This window comes from Ceratosolen solmsi, unplaced genomic scaffold, assembly GCF_000503995.2.
Source record: "Ceratosolen solmsi marchali unplaced genomic scaffold, CerSol_1.0 scaffold27, whole genome shotgun sequence".
Lineage (NCBI taxonomy): Eukaryota > Metazoa > Arthropoda > Insecta > Hymenoptera > Agaonidae > Ceratosolen > Ceratosolen solmsi.
Genome location: NW_011948426.1, coordinates 6195091 through 6217261, shown reverse-complemented (window position 1 = coordinate 6217261; position 22171 = coordinate 6195091). Strand labels below are relative to the sequence as shown.

The following is a 22171-nucleotide window of genomic DNA, read 5'->3' as shown; positions in this document are numbered from 1 at the left end:
TAAATCTTCCGAAATATTTTTTACTTGTAAACAATGTGACTCGGACAAGGTCATCAGTTACTCCAAGATTCTAAAGCAAACATTATAGATGTTACAAAATATAATTTGTAAATACAAGAAAGTTATACAAACGACACAATTGTTCTAACAAATTTGAATACGGAAGTATCTAATAATTATATACTGTGTTTACACAGATAAAAATTCATAATGAATGACGCAGGAGCTAATAAATAATCCAAGAAGTTAATTTTGAATTAATGAATAGAAAGAAAGATTAGTTACATTATACAGTTCTAGTTTTTTTAAAAACTGATTTACATTTCATAAGCAACAGCGAATAGAAAATACTAGTATTTGATACGCTTAATATTGAGATATTTAATTTAGATAATGGATGAATGAGAGATCTATAATTGACTAAATGTAGGAACTGAAATGAGCTAAAGCATTTTTAATATTTTTAAGAAAGTACGTTTTGACTTTAGTAATACTTGATACAGTAAGACAACTTTTTAAATACGAATTTTGGAGCCTTGAAACAAAATTGAATAGTAAATTCAAAACGTTTTAGACTAAATAGTGAGAAAATGTTTTTTGTTTTTTTAAATATCTTGTAACTTCTTATAACTTATATATTTATAATAATCCTTTTTATTATAATATAACAATGCTTTTATATTTTGGATTTTTTTAATTATACTTTACGAGTAGTTGAGTAATTCTCATGAAAATTTGATACATTGATTTTAGCATAAATATTATTTTGATTTTTATTATAGTTCTTAAACAAAACCTATTTTATTTATTCATTAAACTTAGGTTTCAATAGACATTTTGTATTTAGCATATAGAATTTGAATGTACAAATTGCAATAATACAGAAATATAAAGTTATATATATATATATATATATATATATATATATATATATATGAATAGGCAGAGATGCTTACACTACATACTCTCAAAAGACGTATCTATTTATTTGTAATTTAATAAAATAAGCATTTTAGTATAAGTATTCTTAATTAAATTTATCGTTGCATAATTTTCTTTTTTAGAATTTTTTTCCAAATTTGAAAGTAACCGAAATTCGACTGAAGGAAAAAATATATTGAATAATATTGGAAACATATACAAAAAATTGTTAATATGTTATTGCTAATAGAAAATAATACTTTGACTATTTAAACTTTCGTAAAAATATATATATATGATTATATTGCCATAAATGCAGGGTGCCTAAAAATAATCAACACACAAAAAACTAAACTCTTTGTATAAACAATTGCAATGATATTCAACAATCCCATTCGTTAATTTAGGTTACAACTTTTGTTTGTTTTTTTGTGACAACTAGTCTCATAAAATTGTTTAATTTATAGTAAGTTTTATAAAACACAATTCTTTGATGTATAAAAACGATGAGCAAGTAATTGTAAAATAATAACTTTTACTTTTAAAGAGAGCAGATATTCGAAAACGTAACCGTTTGTGAAGTATTAATTATTTTAGAAAATTGTAAGAAAATATTAATCTTTTTATAAATATATTAGTTGGATCATTATATTTTTTATTTAATTTATTTTGAAACCAGTTATAAATTAATAAATTAATTATACATTAATAGTTTGTAGTATCCTAGATGCACAGAATAATGTTTAATATAATTTCAATATTATTCAATATCCAATTCTTTTGTTAATCAACAAAAGAAAATTTAAATTAGAATATAAGAGATTTATTGTAATTATCATAGTCATTTTCAGTCATCAATTAATTTGTATTTTATTTTTAAAAATTTTAATTTTACCTTGTACATATGTACGATAAAAATATGTTGTGTACTTGAGTGCATGTATGAAAGAAATTTTGTTTTTACAATAAATAAGACATGATGGGCTTTACACAAACTGATATAGAAGTTTTGTACAAATGTATTTATTATGCCCTTAATAACTAGTAAGAAGTCTTCCTTTATGAAATAATTATAAATAAAATATTATTTGTACAGAAAAAAACTTAAAAAGGGCGTTCATATAATTTGTACAAGATTTCTATAATTCAACTCAAAATAGAAACAAAATTAAGATCGGATTAGTGTTTACTTTAATTTGGTATTCAACAGAATTTAAAAATTTTTAAGAAATATAAAGCAATATAAAGTAAGAGACATCTTAAAAAAACATTCATTTTTAAATACAAAAATATAAATGATCAGTTACACAACAAGTAATACATACAATAAAGTCATAAAATCGAAGTATTAAAAGTAGTTTAGTTAAATAAGTAAATACTGTTGTATTGCATTATTTATAAAAAAAAACAGCAATACAAAAAAAAAAATAATAAATGAAGTGAAATTTAAAAAAAAAGTGACGTTTTGTTTTATGTTTTTGATATAAAAAATTAATGTAATAAATTTATGAATGTAGAAAAATGTGAAAAATGTATTCATATTGTATATAATTATTGTATGTAAATTTATAGATACACAGCGGAAATACAGAAAAAATCCGTTCGAAAGTATATTAAAAAATAAGGTAATGCCAAGAATCGTACACATTATATGTTTCATAAATTTTTATAAATTATTTATTTGCAACAGAAATCAACGCTATAGACGCAATCAATGTACGAAGAAAATCATTATATATTGTATTATTGTACAAATAATAAATATGGTTAGTTCAAACGTGCAAATTGTTATATATTTTATTTACATATGGACCTTTCATTTTCAATTAATTTTAATCATGAAAAATTAAACAAATTTTAATTAATTATAATAATTGAAAATCTATATTTATTTTATTATTATTTATTATTAATAAAATAAAACAGCAAAATCGATTTTTCAAAAATTATTTATGTATTTTAAATAAAAAATACAATTATTTCATTATTAATCAAACATTTTTGCAAATGTCATATAAATAAATGTATATTATTTTATATATATATATATATATATATAAGGAAATAAAATGATTTAACGCGTACTATTTAAATATTAACATTTTAAATTATATTATATTATATTTTATTCATATTATATAATAAATAACTACATACATGTATAAAATGGATATACAGAATTATACTTGAATTAATATCCTAAGGTTTAAATGTATTACAACATAAATACGAATGTATATAATTATTCAATTATATAAAAAAACAAAAAAAAATTAAAATTAAATTTCAACCAAAGGAAGTTTCCATTACAAAAATTCGTATAAAAATAAATAAAATTAATAAGATATTGAAATTCATAAAAAATTTTGTTTTTCAATATACGTTATTTGGGTAAAGATACATAATTACTAAAATACGTTTACTATACTTCTAATACTTTACGATACGCTTTATATGCTAATTACAAAATATTAAATTTGATTTTTCTTTTATTTTTATTATATATTATTTGTTAAATTAAAAAATAATAATATAGAGAAAAGGAATATATTTTCTGTTATCTTCTTATCATCAAAATAAATTAATTTATAGTGTCGAAGGGCGAGAAAATGAACTAGCTCTGAGACATTGAAGCTATACAGACACATTCATCTTAAGATTATTTTTTAATTACTTCATAAAGAAGAAAGAATATCAAGGATTTTAGTCATAAAAGTAAAATTAAATGTTTATACAGTCTTTATTGTGCGTTAAATTAAAGATCCAGTTTATATTTTTAACATAAAATATTTACTCTTATTAAATTTTATTTAAGTTCAAAACTTAAACGATAAATAAGATTTACCTATATTTCTTTTTGCCTATTCGCATGATAAATTATATTTACTAATAATATCTCATTAGTTTATAAATATTATGGTAGTTTTAAAAATTTTCTTTTTTGCATTAGAACTAATAAAATTGGTTACATTAGTTTTAAAAAATAATTCTGCGACCCATAATTATAGCTAGTAATACTATACTTAACTGGATTGGAATATATATCTTTAAGAGCAATAAAAGTAGTATTCAATAATTAAAATTATTTTCTTTATAATTAGAACGAGGAATAAAATAATGCCTGTGTTTCTTACTAAGCCATGAGGTTTGCATTCTCATATTATACAATAATTTTTTATGCTAAAAATCAAGATTCAATTATTTATAATATTTAAATTAATTTGTGAAATAATATATTCCTTTATATTATATGTTATAGTGAAGTAATACTATATAACCATTGCCTTACATTATAGACGACGATAATGATTTAAAAAATGATTTCTACAAAAAACTGTGAATTATTCTCAATAAAAAGCAAATTGATTTTTTGGCTTATTTTAAGAAAATGTAATAATTAATAATAATATAAATGTGAATCGAAGTATAAAATTAGATAGTGGGACAATTTAATTCTAATAAAAATAGTTTTAACATATGAATATGAATTTCATTGAATGCAACTAGACAAAATCAATAGTGCAAAAGAAATACAAATGTGAAGGAAAATAAGGAGTTCGTATTGGATATATGTATTAAATTTTAAAAATGTTAATGTATTAAAATAGAAGGAAAAATTAAAATTAACATAATTAATATATAATGATAGTACCTAGAAAATAATTCATATTAAGTATTTTTTAAATTAGATATCTAGATCCAATTTAAAAATTATTGTAATTTATCACATCTCTATTGGAGAATGAATGTTTTACATAAGAACTATTTTAAAGTCAAGTTTCAAAAAAAAGATAAAAACATTTCAAATTAGATTGTAACTGTATTATAATAAATGAACTAAGAAATGAAAAATTATTAATTTAGTGAGCTTTCTCAAATGAATACACAATTATATACAGAAAATAAATTACAAATATTTTTAAAAATTACTATATTTTTTCAGGTTATTAATTATTTTTTATTAATTTTTTTTAATTTACTTTATATAATTAAATAGATATTTTGTTTATTCTACTTTGCCAATATAACAATTAAGTCTGGTGATACAACGTTCCACGTAGTTTTCTATTGAATTTTGCTGTGTTTGAACTTCGAAGGTAAGAAAATATTACAATATTTTCCTAAATACAATCCAACTTCTTTTCTACTATTCATATTATTTTATCTTATGATGAAAATACAGAATCAAATAAATATACTTAATAAATTTAAAGTAATAAATTCTTCAAAGATGTAAAATAAATTACGAAAAGATCAAGAGATTTTTCAAATGAAATAATCATAATTTTAGAAATATTAATTATTAAATAAATCTTAAATTTTATTTAAGAGCAATTAACAATAAAAAAAATAGTAATTTCTGTTTACATTATTCCTGACCGGAATATTTAATAGAATTTCCACTCCATGTTATTTGAAATTAAAAGTTAGCAAATACGAATTAAAATATAACAAATTCGTTTACTATTATTTAACTAAAAAGAATCTTTATATTTCTTATTAGCATTAATACACAAAATATTCTCTATAAAATTAATTTTTGTTCTAATTATTTGAAATTATAAATATGTGCTCGACGTATAATAAATGTATGTGCATATAATGCATATAGAGTATGCAAGTGTATAGCATATGTGATGCATATATAAATAAATGTATATTCATCATTAAAATTTAAAGAAATAATATGAAATTTTATGATAATGTGATCTTAGAAAATTTTCAAAAATCAATAATAATATATTGTAAGGCACATGAAAGAAAATCATTTAATATTTTTATAATTAGGATTGACTTGCTTATTTTTTGTAGATAAATACTTTTTATTTACATTAGAAATTGTATTATTTGTTTTTTTACTTTCCAATAATTAAATTAATAAACATTTACTTTTTTATTTAATATTCATGAGATATTTCTAACATATAAATATATAATCTATATCTTTAATTTCCTAAGTATAATTCAGAACACGTGAATCAATTAACAAAATTCTACATATTTATTAAAAATGAATGAGTGAATACACACATATATTGTTACTATTAACTATATATTATTATAGAATTCTCTATAACAAAGCAATAAAGTTATTTAAAAAGATTTTTTGCATATAAAAAAATTCACTATTCTTATACACTTTTTATTATAATGCCGTTTTCACGTACAATTAATTTTTTGTTTTTATTTCGCTTCTTTTATATTCGAAAATTGTAGTAAGCGATTCTGATATCTCATTAACGCGCACTCACAGTGGCAGCTGTATGTGGGAACAGGAATGCTAATAAATAATAAAATGAAATAAGTTGCTGGTTAGTTACAATTTACTAGAGTAGATTATTCGTACGTAATCTTATTTGAACTTTAATTGCCCAATTCTGCTACATCAGGCTAATCTGCTTCTATTCATTAATATTTTGTTTCTTGATAGCTTCTATATAATATCGTAATATCGATTAGAAACTAGCTTCCATTTTTCGCCTTCTTTGCTCATTCCATCGAATTCTTAAAACAATTTTTCTGCGTTTAATGTAAAATATTCGCATACATAGCAGAAGAACAAATCTTCCGTGACGTACTATAGGTTTTCATTAAAATTCAAAGAATCATAAATTAAAAATAAATATTGCACTAGTACAAATATAATTTATCAAACAGCAATTATAGTTTGTGATACTCCAAATTTATTAAATACAGCAAAAAATATTTTATATTATCAAAATTAATTAAAGTTTAAATTTTAAATTTAACATATGTTAAGATTTCAATCGTATTATTCAATTAAAATAATGAAAATAAAAGTAATAATATTATTCGAATAATAATTTTAACCATGCATTGTTAATAAAACTTTATTAAATACTAATGTTTTTTTGAAAAATAAATAAAACAATATCTATATACCTTTATTTACATACTCGTAGAGTTACACTGCTCTACAAATGTTTAAAATATATTTTTCTTTAAAGTAATTTATTCTAACTTGAGTTCTGTATTGTTGATTGCGTAGTCATACTTTAATTGGAATTCTGATTATTATTTTGTATGTTGCTATTAGGTCTTATATCAGAATAACTTATTTACTAGGTAGTTTTTTGACTGTATGAAATAATTGAACTTTATTGTATATGAAGTTCATTTTTTCCATAGATTTTGCTTTTAACTAGGTGTGCACGTTTATATATTTCATGTTACTTTATTTGGAGTAGTATTGTATGTCAACGTTTGTAAATGGACTTGAATTTTCATTACTCATCGGCAAAACTGATCACTATTGCATCCGTCGAATTTTCAGAAAAGGCAAATAGTGCATTATCTATTAATATATATATATGTATATATATAAACAGGATCTTGTTTTCTCATAATTATATAACTGATCCTTAGTATGCTTATGCTTAGATTATTTTAAAATATTTTAATGTAGTTTAATTTTTATAAAATTTTTTCTAAGAAAACAAATTTAATTTTAGTATATAAAAATTAATTGTTTTGTAATCTGATTTTCAGACGCTGCATGTAAAATAACTATTTTCGATGGCAAATAAATATAAAATATAACATTGTCAAAAGTTTAATTTATTATATTATCTACTGAATCATAACAACGGAATTATAATGATTTCTTACAATAAAACTATAATTCATAATAAATATTTATTCGTTGTAATATTAATAATAAAATAATATAAAACGTTGAAAATTCTTATATAGATCCAGTCATATAAATTCTTTTATATAAATAAATCATTTTGAAACAATGCTTGTAACTTTAACAATTCATTGTAAAGTTTGGTTTTATACAAAAGAATTTTACAATTTTCGATTTTTTACCTTTTAGTTTCAATTCAATATTAATATCAATAATGAAAAAAAAATTATTGTAAATATTACAAATGATAATAGTATAAATACCAATAATAATAATAATAATAATAATAATTAAGATAATAATAGTATTTATTGTTATTCTATACATATTTTCACTCTTTAATTACGTTTTTTTTTTGTTAAAACCTACGTTTGTCAAAGTATTTGTCGAAAAATTAGCACTGTATTTGGTGTGCAATCAGTCTTTCCCCCAATCAATATCTATCATTTCTTTATTTTATATGTAATACAGTACGATACAAGTCTTCTTTCTTTATGTACCATCTACATTATATTTTATTTCTTCTAATTTTTATTTAGGTAAACGTCACAGCTTTCGTACAGAATATACCCATGTGCACAGGCATGAGTGTATTTACGTACTAACGTATTTTTAAGCTTCGATGAGATCAATAGAGGATATTCTAAATATTACATTTATACACATATTCCTTAATGAGATTAAGATTACATCTGTTCATTTCTAATATAATATTTATGCTATTTTTTAAATATTATTAGTCATTTATTTATTATTTTATTAAGTTTTCATATGATTCGTTAATGAATTTGGTATAACGTTTCGACAGGTATTTAAACCTGTTGAACATAATCACATTTCGTTTTATTTCTTGCAATTCTTATTTCTCTTACTCTCCTTCTTTGGTGGCAATTTGATTCTGCTCAAAGGAAACGAAAAAAATCTTTTAATAGATTTTCGTCTTTTGCTCAGATAGTTTTTCCAATTAGATGTTTGTCGTTGAATAGAGGCTTCATGCGTGCATTTAACAAAAGCTAAATCCTAAAAATTAAAATTTCATTTAGTTAAGTGATATTTTATACATAAAATTATGTAGATATTTCTTTAAATTTTTGTTTACAAAATATACATGAATTGGAAACTGCATACAAATTTATAAATCTAAGTCATTGCGTATTTATTGCAAAGGCAGTTTGAGATTTAAATAGAAATAATGTTACAATATGTTGTTTGTTTTTAATTTAAGAAAAATTGATTTTATTTTATTAAATTTATTAAATATCAAATTATTATTCTGAATTATTATATTCTGCGTATATGTAATTGAACGAATATATTCAATAGAAAACACTTCTTACATTGCATATTACACTTAATTTATTAAAATTGTAATATTTCATTAAGTTATATTACAATTTTTTGCTATTTGTGTCACTTAAAATCTAATATACATTCTTAAAATTAATAATTTAAGGTCAAATAAAATTTACCTGCTCCTATAAGGGAGTTTCCTTTCTAGCTTCTGCTTTCCACTGAAATCCATTAACGCGTGTAGTTACAGATTTATTTCGATTCGTTGCATTTTCGATTCCATTTCTAACTCCAGCAACTAAACGCATTGCCGGGTTAGATGAAACTAAGCCATTTCGTTTTGGTCTTGAATTTCCAATACTGAATTAAAGCGTTGATTACGAGTTGTAGTAATAAAAAAAAAAAATTATTAAATATATGTTTTCAATAAATTTTTAAAATATTAAAATTTCTTCTTCAAATATAGTAAAATAACTTTTTATAATATTTAATAATAATTCTATTAATATTTCATTAAAATAAATAAATCTAACTTATTGTTGTATGATAAATTTGTAATGACATGAACTTTATATCTACTGTTATATGACATGATAAAAAAATGTTTGCTGAATATATTATTGTGTTATTAAATACCTTCTGTACATACTAATAAAATAAATAACATAAATAGCAAATATATATAAAATATCAAAACGTATATTATATATAAAAATGTTAATAATTTTTTAAAAAATATAGTAAACGATGTATATCTCTTTAAAAATTTATTAGAATAAAATTATCAAATTAAAATTTCATTATAATTTAGCATTCTTTATATTGAAAACATTAAAATTTTACAGAATTTTAACAACAGCTATAACAGCAAAAATAATTTTAATAGTAAGAATTATATTTAAATTATTGTCAATAAATCTATTGCAATAAAAAAAAAACTTACTTTCCACTTAAATTATTTGAGTTATGTTTAACATTTCGTCCCACTCCTGCGCCACTATTTCCTAAAATAATCCTCATGTGAGTATCCCTAGTAAAATGTGTATCAGCAGGCTTCTTTTCTTCACAATAGTTTTTTCTTTCATTGTTAAAAGGTAGTCCGAGCATCTCATTTGTCAACTCAAACGGCTTGGTTTCTGTGCCACTCTCCATTTGATGCTATCATGGATAATATTATATAGTTTAGTATTGTACATAATTTAGATAATATTAATAGTTAAGTTTGAAATTGTAATAAATAATTGCTTTAGAGAAAAACTTGATAGTATTATTCCCTACAAAATAAAGCTGTTTAATTTTGTACAAGTTTATAGAATAATTATGAATAATTTAAAAATCTTAAGAAAAAACTTATTAAATTAAAATTCAATCAATTCTTAATAACCAACGGATATTATGTCACAAAGTGAATTTAATTTTAATACAATTACTTTAAATATAGAAATTTAGCATAGAAATTTAATATTTTAATCTGATAAATTATATTGTAACTTTCAAAAGAATAATATTATTAAAAACTTGAATTCGGATTAATAAAGACGGATATTGATAGCAAAGTTTTTCAATCTAATGTAAAAGAAATTAGAAATAAATAAGGGAAAATATCATTTCCTCTTCTTTAATATACATTATAATATGCTTACCATATGTTGGTTTTTTTTAATGCAAATAGCATCATAAAGAGCTCCCGTGCGATCGTAGGCATGTGCCGATTTATATTGAGTGCTGTGGTTCGCTGTTAGCAGTGATACGCCCAGTTGGCTTTGAATTATACTTGCCGCAGTCTGTGCGCTAGGAGGACTATTGTTGGTTGGTGAATACGGAATGATGCTGTCGCTAGAGGGTGAGTGTGGTGGTGAAGCATATATTGGACTCTGGGGTTCACTTCTTAGAGGTGAAAGAAGTTTGCTGAGAGGTCTAGACTTTATACCCCGTGAGCATTGTTGTAACTGTTGTGTAAATGATAGTACTGCCTAAATAGAAGTTAATGATTCAAACTTGGATTAAACATTTTATAAAAATGCCGTGAGATTGAAAATTTCATATTAGAAAATAAAATATTGTTATTACATTGTTTTTCAAGATAATCAATAACAGTAAAAATCTTCATTTTTAATTTACATTAAAAGAATGTACAATGTATCCTTTTTTAATATTTATGCATTTTATTTTAAATGTAATATGATTAAACAAATAATAGATAAATGACAATAATATATTTATTGATGTAAAATATCATATGGGTTGGAGGGATATTTTATTTTACAATTTATTTTATAATTTTATTTTCTTACCTTGCTTGAACCTTGATTGATTATAGGTGAATTTTGATTAATTTTGCATCGGTCACTTTTAGTACTTCCTGTTAAATTGCTACTAGATTTGCTATTACTTGAATTATTACCTAACGATATACAACTTCGCCTCTTGGTAGAATCTGGTGATTCTGCCGGACTATATTGTGTTGATATTGGGTTTAATATCGCAGATGAAGGCTTTGTTTCTGTTGTTGAATTAGAAGTAACTGAAGCTGTGCTACTACTCCCTGCTACAATTATACGTTTATACTTTTACGAAAATATATAATATAAATTTTAAAACATTATAATAAAGTCATTGCTGCATATGCATATTTAAGCAAATGATTAAAAAGTCATTACTAACATAATTAAACCAATAATTACTGAGCAGTAGTGTACATGTAATAAATGTCAATATTTGAATTGACTTATTCACTTAAATGTTTACCTGCTCTTGAACAGCGTCGGTTGGCAGCGTATTCTTCTAGTAATTTAACTACAGTATCATGCCCACTCTTTGCTGCAACTTTAATAGCGTTTCTTCCACAGTGATCAGAATGATTAGGATCTGCTCCGTGATTCAACAATGCTCGAACACAATTCTCATGTCCTTCTTGAGCAGCAATTCCTATGAATATTATTTTATTTTATTTGTGATGTTTAATTTTTCCTTAACATGCGACTAAGGTATTATTATTTTATATTTTATGTATAACATTATTACAACATTCTTATAGTATTTAAAATTTTAATTAAAATTGCGTTGTATTTGCTTTACATTTATTTTTAATAATTATTTTTATCAAATAAATTATATGTTATAAAACAAATATTTTAACAATAAGAATAGATGCTTGAGAGAAATTTGATTAATTAATTAATGATTTTAATACAGATTAAAACAAAAATTATTTAATTGTCTTAATTTTCTAATTAATTCTTTGCTTGGTACCCAGAGCTGTAGCTCCTTGATTGCAAGTATGATCAGGAGTAGCTCCATGTTCAAGAAGCAGTCGAACTATCGCTGCATGTCCTTGCCAAGCAGCGGAGTGTAAAGGTGTTCGGTTTTCGTTATCTCGAGCATTAACGCTCGCACAGCCTTCAGTTAATAAAAGCGCCACCATTTCAACATGACCTTGCCAAGCACTCACATGCAGAGCTGTTCGACCCTAATTAAGTAATTATATAATTAATTTATTATGGAAAATCAAATTTGTAAGTTTAATAAGGTTATACCATTCATAATTAAATAAATGATAAACAAAAACATAACTATTTTTCATATATTTTAATAGCTTTTTTATTATAAGTATTCGTTTAATTGTCTGTCAATACTATTGTTTTTATCTGTAATTATATTAATGATTAATATTTTGAGGGATAAAATACAATAACATTTACAATAATTAAAATACTTATTTAAAAGGCAATTAGTAAAATTAGTACGATTTATAATTGTAATATAAAATTTATAAAAGTTAAAATGAAAAAATTAAGTATACTAACAGTAGATGAATGAACAGATCCTATAAAAATCTATTATTAATAGAAAACTATTTACTTAATCAAATTATTTTGTTAGCATATATGAATTGTTAAAATTTATATACAGACTAGTTGGTGTATACAATTTTACTAATAATTTATTAATTAATTCTAATTGAAGTTCATCACCATTTCATTTAATCTATTTAAAGTTCTCATTATTAATTTCTCAAACTCGAATAGAAACCTAGAAGTATTTTAAAAAAATTTATAAGAATTTAATAGACGTTTTATTTTTCAATGTCTATTTTTATAGATATTACAAAAAATATTCTTAACATATATAACCTAAAAATAAAATATGTATAGTAATCTGTTTGAAGATGTAAAATAGCTTTTCTAATGTTACTTTCAGTATACAATTTTATATAAATTATTTTAATATTGTTTTTTTAAAATTTTAATTATATTTTTTTATATATTTTTTATCTTTAGTTGAAATTGATGTAAATTTTACCTCTGAATCTCTACTTTCAATGTTAGGACGAGCTTGCTCCAATAAAAATGTAGCCATTGCCAATCTATTTTCTAAAGCAAGAATGTAAAGTATACTTCGTCCATCTGCATCCTTTGCATTTATATCAGCTTTATGATAGAGTAACACTTTCACAGTATCATAATACCCTTCTAAAGCAGCTAGTCTAAATAAAAATATTAAAGTTAATAAATAAATAGTACTTAAATTATAAGAATGAGTAGTTAATTAATAATAGTAAATATTTATTTTAATTATTAATTATAACAATTACGACAATTTTTTTATTAAAACCAACTGGATGAGTATATGAAGAATATACCATGTATATCACTGAATTACTTTTGTATTTAGCAAAAAAAAAAAAAAAATCGAGAGTAAAGAAGAGAGTAGAAGGAGAAGGTAACAATAAAAAAAAATATCACAAACTTATTTCGTGTAATTACCCGATGATAATCATTTTCCTTGACAATCTTTTTCACAAAACTTCACATCATTAGTAGTGTTCTAATCTCGTATTTAGTACATAATTTGTGCACAATTGTGATACACACGCTGATCTTACCTAAGAGCAGTTTTGCCGTCGTGTGCATGTTGGTCGATAGGAGCAGTATGTTGTTCAATGAGTCTCTCGACGAGATTAGTATGACCTTCTTGTGCAGCGAGCATTAGTGCACCTTTTCCATCGTTATCGGTTTCGTCGATCTTCGCACCTGCTTCTAAAAGCGCTTCGCACACATTCATGTGACCTTCGAATGCCGCATAGTGTAAGGGTGTCCAGCCCGAATTATCCCTATGCTGTTCGTCTAAGCCTACAAAAATTGTTTAGCAGTTATAATCTTTTATTTTGTCATTTAATAAAACCACTCTGTATTTTACATATTTTTAGCTCGTTTAACGATTTGTAAAATATTAAAGAAGATAATAAAATATGAATTTTTAAAATGTTTTATTAATTCTTAGAAAATATTGTTATGACTAAAATATTACTGCTTTTATATATGATTCTAGAAACAAATTCGAATTTTACAAAAATATATGACAAAGTTTTTAAATATATGGCTCTTAATATTTTTGTTTATAAATTTCTTATTTCCGAACGGAATAAAATTAAAAAGACGTATATAAATTTTTAAAATAAAAAACAGATAGAATGGAAGAATTTATTTAAAAATATAATTATTCTAAAAAATTCCAAGACCATAGAATCATTTTCATTAGAAAATAAGAAATTTATAATTATATCTATTGTTCTCGAATTTTTACTCAATATTAATTTAATAATCAATATATTGTTCTAATGTCGAGAATTAAATACACATTGTTTTATAAATTTAAACATAGTAACTTTAAATATTTTGTTATGCATAGTTTAAATTACTTTTACATTTATGATTTTATTATTAATATACATCATTATATAGAACAATAAACATTATTTAGAAGACACCATTAATAGGAAAATATTAATTGTATAATTTAAGAAAAAAACAATCAAAATTATTAAGAATATTGCTTTTGTAAAATATTTTTAGTAATTTTCAGAAAAAATATAAAATTTCACATAAATAATATTAATTAATCGACATTCAATAAAATATAAGAGTTTTCTAATCAGCCGAAGACGATATACCTCTGTTAAGAAGGAGTTTAACTACATCGGTGCCACCTTGTGCACCAGCGACACTCAGAACTGTTCTGCCCTCGTTGTCAATACTATCGACATAACAGCCCCAAAAAAGTAGGAGAGCCACAACCGAACCATGGCCCATACTCGCAGCAGCCCAAAGGGGCGTTCTTCCAGTAGCGTCGCAGTGGTCCACATCCGCTTCGTATTCCAGCAGTAGTTCACATACGTCACGATGACCTTCGAATGCGGCCACGAGAAGTGGTGTCATACTGTCCTTGTCCTGATGATTAACATCTGCACCACGCTCTAATAGTAAGCTCACCACCTTTGAAGTATGATGGAATGCTCGATAAATCAATCAAATTTAATAACTATAATATTTTTCTTACTTTATTAAAATTTACACATTTCCGATGGGAAATAAGATTGCCAGAGAATAAGTATTTAAAGTCATAAAGTACATAGTAATAAGATAAGTTTCATTATTTATTTCATAAGAATGTATTATAACACCTTGTAAAAATATAACAACGATAAAACTAAATTCGGTCTTTTTTTATTAATACAGAATAAAATATTATATTGACGATTAAATGAAAATCAATTTTTTATTTGACTTGTTTAATACGTTAAAATATGTTTGTAAATTATCAATTAATTTTCTAAGAGTTAAATAGTATTTTATGAACTTGATAATGAAATATAATATAATAAAAATTATTAAAATTTCGACGAACTTTAGCGTATCCATGATTGAAGGGCACGCTAAGCACAGCAACATTCAAAGCCGTTCGACCGTCACTATCAGCGTGATCGATTTCTGCACCAAAATCTAACAGGTGCTCAACTATCTCGCTATGGCCCATATAAGCCGCGGCAATAAGTGCTGTACGGCCTTCATCATCGGTACGATTGACGTCGGCTCCATGCTGCAGCAGTGCTTTTACGATTTCCTCGTGTCCACCCCAGGCAGCTGCTCGCAGCGCTGTTCGCTGATCCCAGTCTGCGCAATCTACCAGCGCTGAGCAGTCAAGCAGCTGCTCTACCACCTGCAGTAATCAATTGCTCTTTATTTTTATAAAATACTTAATAAGTAATAAAAATAATTGGACAAATCTGACAAGATGAATAATATTGTTTTTAATATACATTGTATTGAAAATGTACAACTTCCGTTTATTTCAATTGTTTTTATTTTCCGATGATACAAATATTGAATCAGTTCATTTATTATTGTATATTAAATATAATGACATTCGATAATAATAATATTTAATAATATTTTCCATAAAAGTCATTTCATTTCTATCATATTTATTTAATTTTTACATTTTTAACAATGACAACTTTTACATAACGATTTAATATAGTCATTATATATGATTAAGTTTTCCTAAATATGCTATTTATTTATTTGTTATTCAAATATTATTACTATTTATGAGTATATAATTGTGATCCAGAATTATAAAGTTTAATCTAGTATTATAAAAAAAAAAGAATTAAGGTGCCATATACAAAATTATTTTGAAAATTAGATGATAAATATTAAGTAAATCTATAAATAGCAAATATTGACATTAATAGTTTGAAAAAAATAATTGGATTACCTTTGTGTGACCTCCCCATGCAGCGGCTCTTAAGGCAGTCCAACCATCGCAATCAGCATGATCGACATTAGTACCAGCGGCTAAAAGAATCTTAACGACCGCAGAATATCCATGACGTGCAGCAAGATTTAGCGCCGTTTGTCCATGGCGGTCAGTTGCCTCCAGTTTAGCCTATAAGTTATGTTTATACGAAATTAATGATTATGTATGTTTTTATGTTTATACCAAATTAATGATAATGATTATGTAAATAAATTTTATTTAAAAAAATACTACTTTTATTAAGACAATATTTCTAAAAATTGTCATAAATAGTAAATTCAATATTGGAACTTTAGCTTTATAATATTAATAAGCTACGAATGAATAATTATCATATAAAAAGATTTAAAATTAGAGTACACTTATTTCATGTAATAATTGATTTTACAAACTTTACCTCAGGATAAGCTTCGAGAGCCAATTCAAGAAGAGTTGCATTTCCATCTGTTGCAAGATTATGTAATATGGTACGGCCACACGAATCCGTTTGATTGATGTCACCGTTTTCACCAAGAAGTTCAATCAATGGTTCCAACGGTGACTCATCCATTGGTGTTGAATTACGTGAAATCTAGCATTCAAAAGCTTGATAATTATGATAAATTTAAGCAATTTTACAATTTGAATGTAAATTATAATAAAAATTCTAATATAAATAAAATATTTTAAATGGCAATAAATTAAATTTCCAATATAAAATAATAGAATATATTTATTATCTTTTTATAAATATATTACTAATTTCTTAATCATACAACAGAAAGTAACCAATGACAAACCAATTTTATTCATAATGCATTTATTCTAAATGTTTATACTATTAAATGCATTGTTAAAAAAAAATTTCAATGTCAAATAGATCGATTATTTCGGCGAAGTCTACGGACTATTAAAATAAATTCATTTATATCTATATTCGAGATATTTTTGGTGAGGAAAAAATATTGAGTTAACATACGTGACTAGAAGAGACATGGGTATTATGGTTCGATTCTTCGTTATTGGTGATCTTTTGCGACAATTTTGCTCCTGCGTCGATCAAAAGTTTAAGAAGTTTGACATCTTGTTTGGGCCATAATATACATTCACTGCTATCCAAATAACATTGCGTGAATCGGGCACCACTACCTATTAACCATAAGAGCTGAAGAGTGTAAGAGTCGAGTATCGATGGTTGTGGTTGTATTTGCAGTATCGTAGAAATTGCTGCAACCTCGCCGGTCCCCGTGGTTGCTGTCGCCGATTGCTGCTGATGATGATGTTGAAAATAAGTTCGTTGCTGCTGGTGCTGTTGTTGATGAAAGAACGTACTCTGCACATGTTGGGATAACACACAAATTTCGTCTGGATTGAGATTACTGGCTCGCAATGTATACTGCATGGCCAGCATCGCGTGTCCTACAAGTTTTATTAATTGAGAGATTAGAAAAATCATAGTAAACTATCAACGAATACATTTGTATCTAAAATATTAGCCATTTCTTATTTTTAACATTAAATTTATAAGTATCAATCGAGGATTCTAATCAATCTTCTAATTCCTATAAAAAATATATAAATTATTTATTATTTTTATTGTTTATGTAATACTTTATAAGTGTATTTATTAAACAAATTTTAATTAATTTTTGTAAATAAACCTATAGTATTTTTCTTAATTTAAAGCTGATTCTAAAATTTGTATAGAAATATCAGATAGAATATAGAATAATTTTTATTACCATGGTGAATGGTATTATAATAATGTTCAATGTATTCATCATATACAAATAAGTACTAAAGAATGTTTGCAAGTATAACTACATAGAAATTAAACCATAGCAATATAAATAAAATCGTATGTGTGTAATAAAAATTGGTGGTTATCTGTCTATACACACCTTCTGTAGCGGAACACAAATACTTTTGCGTGCAGTGCTTAACATCAAGCAGCCACTCTGCGAAACTGTGATGGAAAAGCATTAGAGCGCCAGCGCGAGACACTGAAATAACTCGACGTAGTAGATGTAGCTGACGATTGAAATCCTCTTGAGTGAGTAGAGGATTTGCCGTCCTCACACAATCGAACAGTATTGATTGGCTTATTGGCAGCTTTGCAGCAAGAATAACATTCAGTAGTGGCTGTACCTTAGCGAATTGCTTTCTACTAAATAGCCGCTGGCATAGCCATAGGTAAAGGCCGTTCAAAGTACCTAATCATAGTTTTTTATTGTAATAACATTTAACGTCTATCAAAGTTATTTGCAGAATTAAATATTTAAACAATTGGTACTTTTATAAATTTATAAATTTAATTTAACTATTTGCAAAAAATTATGCTTTTTAAGAGATAAGATTTTTTTAAGCGGTATCGATTTTTAATTGAATTATTTTATTGAAATATGAAATGAAAATATATATACGTACAATAGAAAATCCATTTTCTAATTTAAGAAATGTTATTTATTTGCGAATTAAATAAAATAATTGAATGTTTATGAAAGTTTTAGATGCGAACATATTTGTTGTCAAGCAATATTAAAAAATTAATTTATAATAATTGAAAAATCATTACAGATCTCTTTCATAATCTTTTTATTATATGAAATAAAATCGTAAGATTCAATTATATATTATAAAGCATTAATAAAATTAATAATAATGTTTTCTTATTTCTATATAATTTCAAATTAATTCTATATAATTCAATTAATCATAAGTGAACTATAAGCAAATATCTTTATAGTTGAAATTACACGTTAGAATTGCCTGTTAAACAATATTCGTTTAAAAATGATATCGCGAGTAGGAATTTCCAATGTATAGTTTATAAATAATTATTGGATGAAAATTATAATGAAAGTTACTGGAAATTATTGACAACAAACCAGGAATTTCTCTAACTTCACGAAGAACAATGAAGTTCTCGGCTACGCCATCGAGGACCTTTTCCAAATACAGAAAGCAACCATTACTCTTAATGTGCAAATGATTCAGCATTTCAGCAGTATCTCTTGAAATATGTTGTCTGAGAGCGTCTTCTTGATCGAGCCGCGCTAGTATGTAGTGCTGAACATCTCGAACAACTTGAGATTTACGTAAATCGTCAAGGGCGATCTTGCGAAATCCCGTGAACATACGTAAAATAGCTTTACTTTGACGGCGCGCTGTACAGACAAGTAACAACCACTGAGGGAAAAGATGGTGATGGCTAGCAAGGAGCTCAGCAATTGTACGAGAAACCTCGTCTTCGTCCTCATTTTCCGAATCACGTTTCGACTCCCGACCGATACTGCCTGCATTTAGCGCCAATAGGCTTGCACTAGACATCTAAAAAAAACAATATTTACCTGCACTTGCTTTTACTATTTCCTCTTGTTTATGCTATTAAAACAATTTGATGACACGTGATATTTTTAATTTTGTAATAATAATTATTTTCGTAGCTTAATTAATCACGATTAAAACTTCGATTTATAGCTACATCTATTTTTATTTATCACATAAGAATATATAATATGAACTAAAATATTAAATTTAAAACTGCACATGTAAACAATACTAATAACTTTATAGTAGTTTTTATATTTGATTTTTTTTATCACACTTCCAACCAACATCAATATGAAATCGTTCATTCGTTCATAGCGGAGTTATTTATTTAGCGTTTAAACTATGATAGAATTTTGACGAGTCACCTGTTGCAAGCAGGAATTGCCACAATTGAGGATTGGGCCCTCATCGATCGAATCCACGACTAACATGAGGCAATCCTTAGGCGGCTCGACTTCGAGCAAGGGTAAAAGAACAGCTTTTCTGAGTGCCTCATCAGGGTTTCGATCGAGTATCTCAGGCTGTAGGGCTGCTTGTATATCCGAGTCGGTACGCAGCTTTTCGGCATAAGCTTCGGCAATTGACTCTCGTGAAGACATGGAGGAAACTGAAGGGCCAGCGTTCCCGTGTGTGTCAGCCTCGTTGATTGTCGATTCATTGTTTGCCGTCGTTGTCAATATCGTTGTTGTACTACCACTGGGCGAGTTTGGTGGCTACGAACCGTCAATAAATTTAATTATTTACCAATTTTAATATTTAAAGTTAATACCTAAATATACATAGGTGTCAAATTTTATAAGTTCAAAAATAAAAAAATTTTATAACAGTATTATTATATGTATTTTAATTACATAAAACTATTCAAAATTTACTTATGGAGTTATCTTTTTCACATAAAAAAGTTATTAAAAAAAATTACAAAATTATATTATAATTATTGAAAATTTAAAATTGTATTTAAAATGTTATCGAGTAAGCATAAAATACAGTTTCTGTATTTTTATTAAATAATCTTGGAATTAATTGATTGAAAAAAAGACAGATTTGAAAGTACAATTTTAAAACTATTAGTTAGTATATATTTTTGAAATATAAATGTTAAATAACGATTTATTTTATATATTCGTGTCTACCCTCAATATGTTTTATAATATTTAGTTGCTGAGTTATAAACAGTCATATTATTATATATATTAACAAACTTTATTAACAAATTCTGAAAGAAATTTGTCATTTTATGATAAAAATCTTTTTATATTTATAATTTTTGAATATTCTAAGATTTAACATTTTCAAATGATTTTTATTTTAGAATAACTGTTACATCACGAGTATCTTCATTTCGATATTAGTACCAACGTTAAAAGAATTTTCATCCATTAGCATAGTTTTACTGTGACGTCATAATGCAATGTACGTTAATGTTACGATGTGAAGTAGAATGGAATTTAAATTGCTTTTGATTTCCGTGCATACGATCTATAAATTAAATCTATAAAATTAAATATGTTAGTCTAAAAACTTCATATTACGTACTATCAATACTGTAAAAATAGTTAATTTACTATAAGATCAACAATATCAATATCTGTTATTTAATGTCCTATTTTCCAATGGACATATCCATTGAAACATGATTTTGTAATAATTGATGTTTTTTATAATACTTTTTATTGAAAAGCTTATATTAATTTAATTATAAGCGTTAATCATTGTATATCTACGAATTATGTGCTTTTAGGCATTGAATGACATTTTCATTTTTCTTTTACAATTTCGAATAATATTATGTATATTATACAGACTCTTTTTATTGTTTTATTAAAATAAAGCAATGATTTGTATTAGATTAAAATGATCAATTTTAATATAATATTATTTGTCTGAATTAATATGTGTTGAAAATATTATAACATTGATTGTAAAAATTTCACATTTCGCGTTTAATGGAAAAATAAAATAAAAATATTTTAGAACTTAATTTTTTAATCATTTTCATATTTATTTATAATTTTAAGAAAACAAATTATCAAGTTAAAAATAAGATCTAATAAAAATTAATATTTTTTTTCAATAAAAGCATTTATTTCATCTTTAAACAATTTATTTTTGTCACAAGTATAGATTTCCAGACTACATTCAGACTACACATAGACTCTAACATAGTAGGTAATAGGATATTAAAGATACTTCGTGAAATTAAAGATGTACTATTTAATTTGTGTTAATTTAAATTTAATTCGTATTAAATTTCTACACATTAGGTAACTTGACAGAACATAACTTGAACCATAACTTCGACTAATAAATTATTACGATGTTTAGAAATGTTAAATTATCTTTTTATATTACGGTCCTTTGAAAAAGATTCAACTGATTTATTTTATACCTTAA

General features: G+C 24.7%; 1 protein-coding gene across 1 annotated transcript; it reads right to left on the bottom strand.

Moving 5' to 3' along the window:
* Positions 1-7903: 7903 nt before the first annotated feature.
* Positions 7904-20485, bottom strand: LOC105363283 (ankyrin repeat domain-containing protein 50). Its single transcript, XM_011500946.1, has 17 exons — positions 20143-20485; positions 19333-19774; positions 18346-18657; positions 17424-17863; positions 16863-17036; positions 16424-16594; positions 15551-15862; positions 14817-15138; positions 13749-13995; positions 13166-13349; positions 12116-12332; positions 11612-11791; positions 11158-11411; positions 10507-10836; positions 9807-10021; positions 9043-9223; positions 7904-8593 (listed from the first exon to the last, which is right to left on the bottom strand). The coding sequence occupies exons 1-16, from the start codon at positions 20374-20376 to the stop codon at positions 9049-9051; spliced, it is 4209 nt and encodes a 1402-aa protein (XP_011499248.1). The 5' UTR covers positions 20377-20485; the 3' UTR covers positions 7904-8593; positions 9043-9048.
* Positions 20486-22171: the final 1686 nt, after the last annotated feature.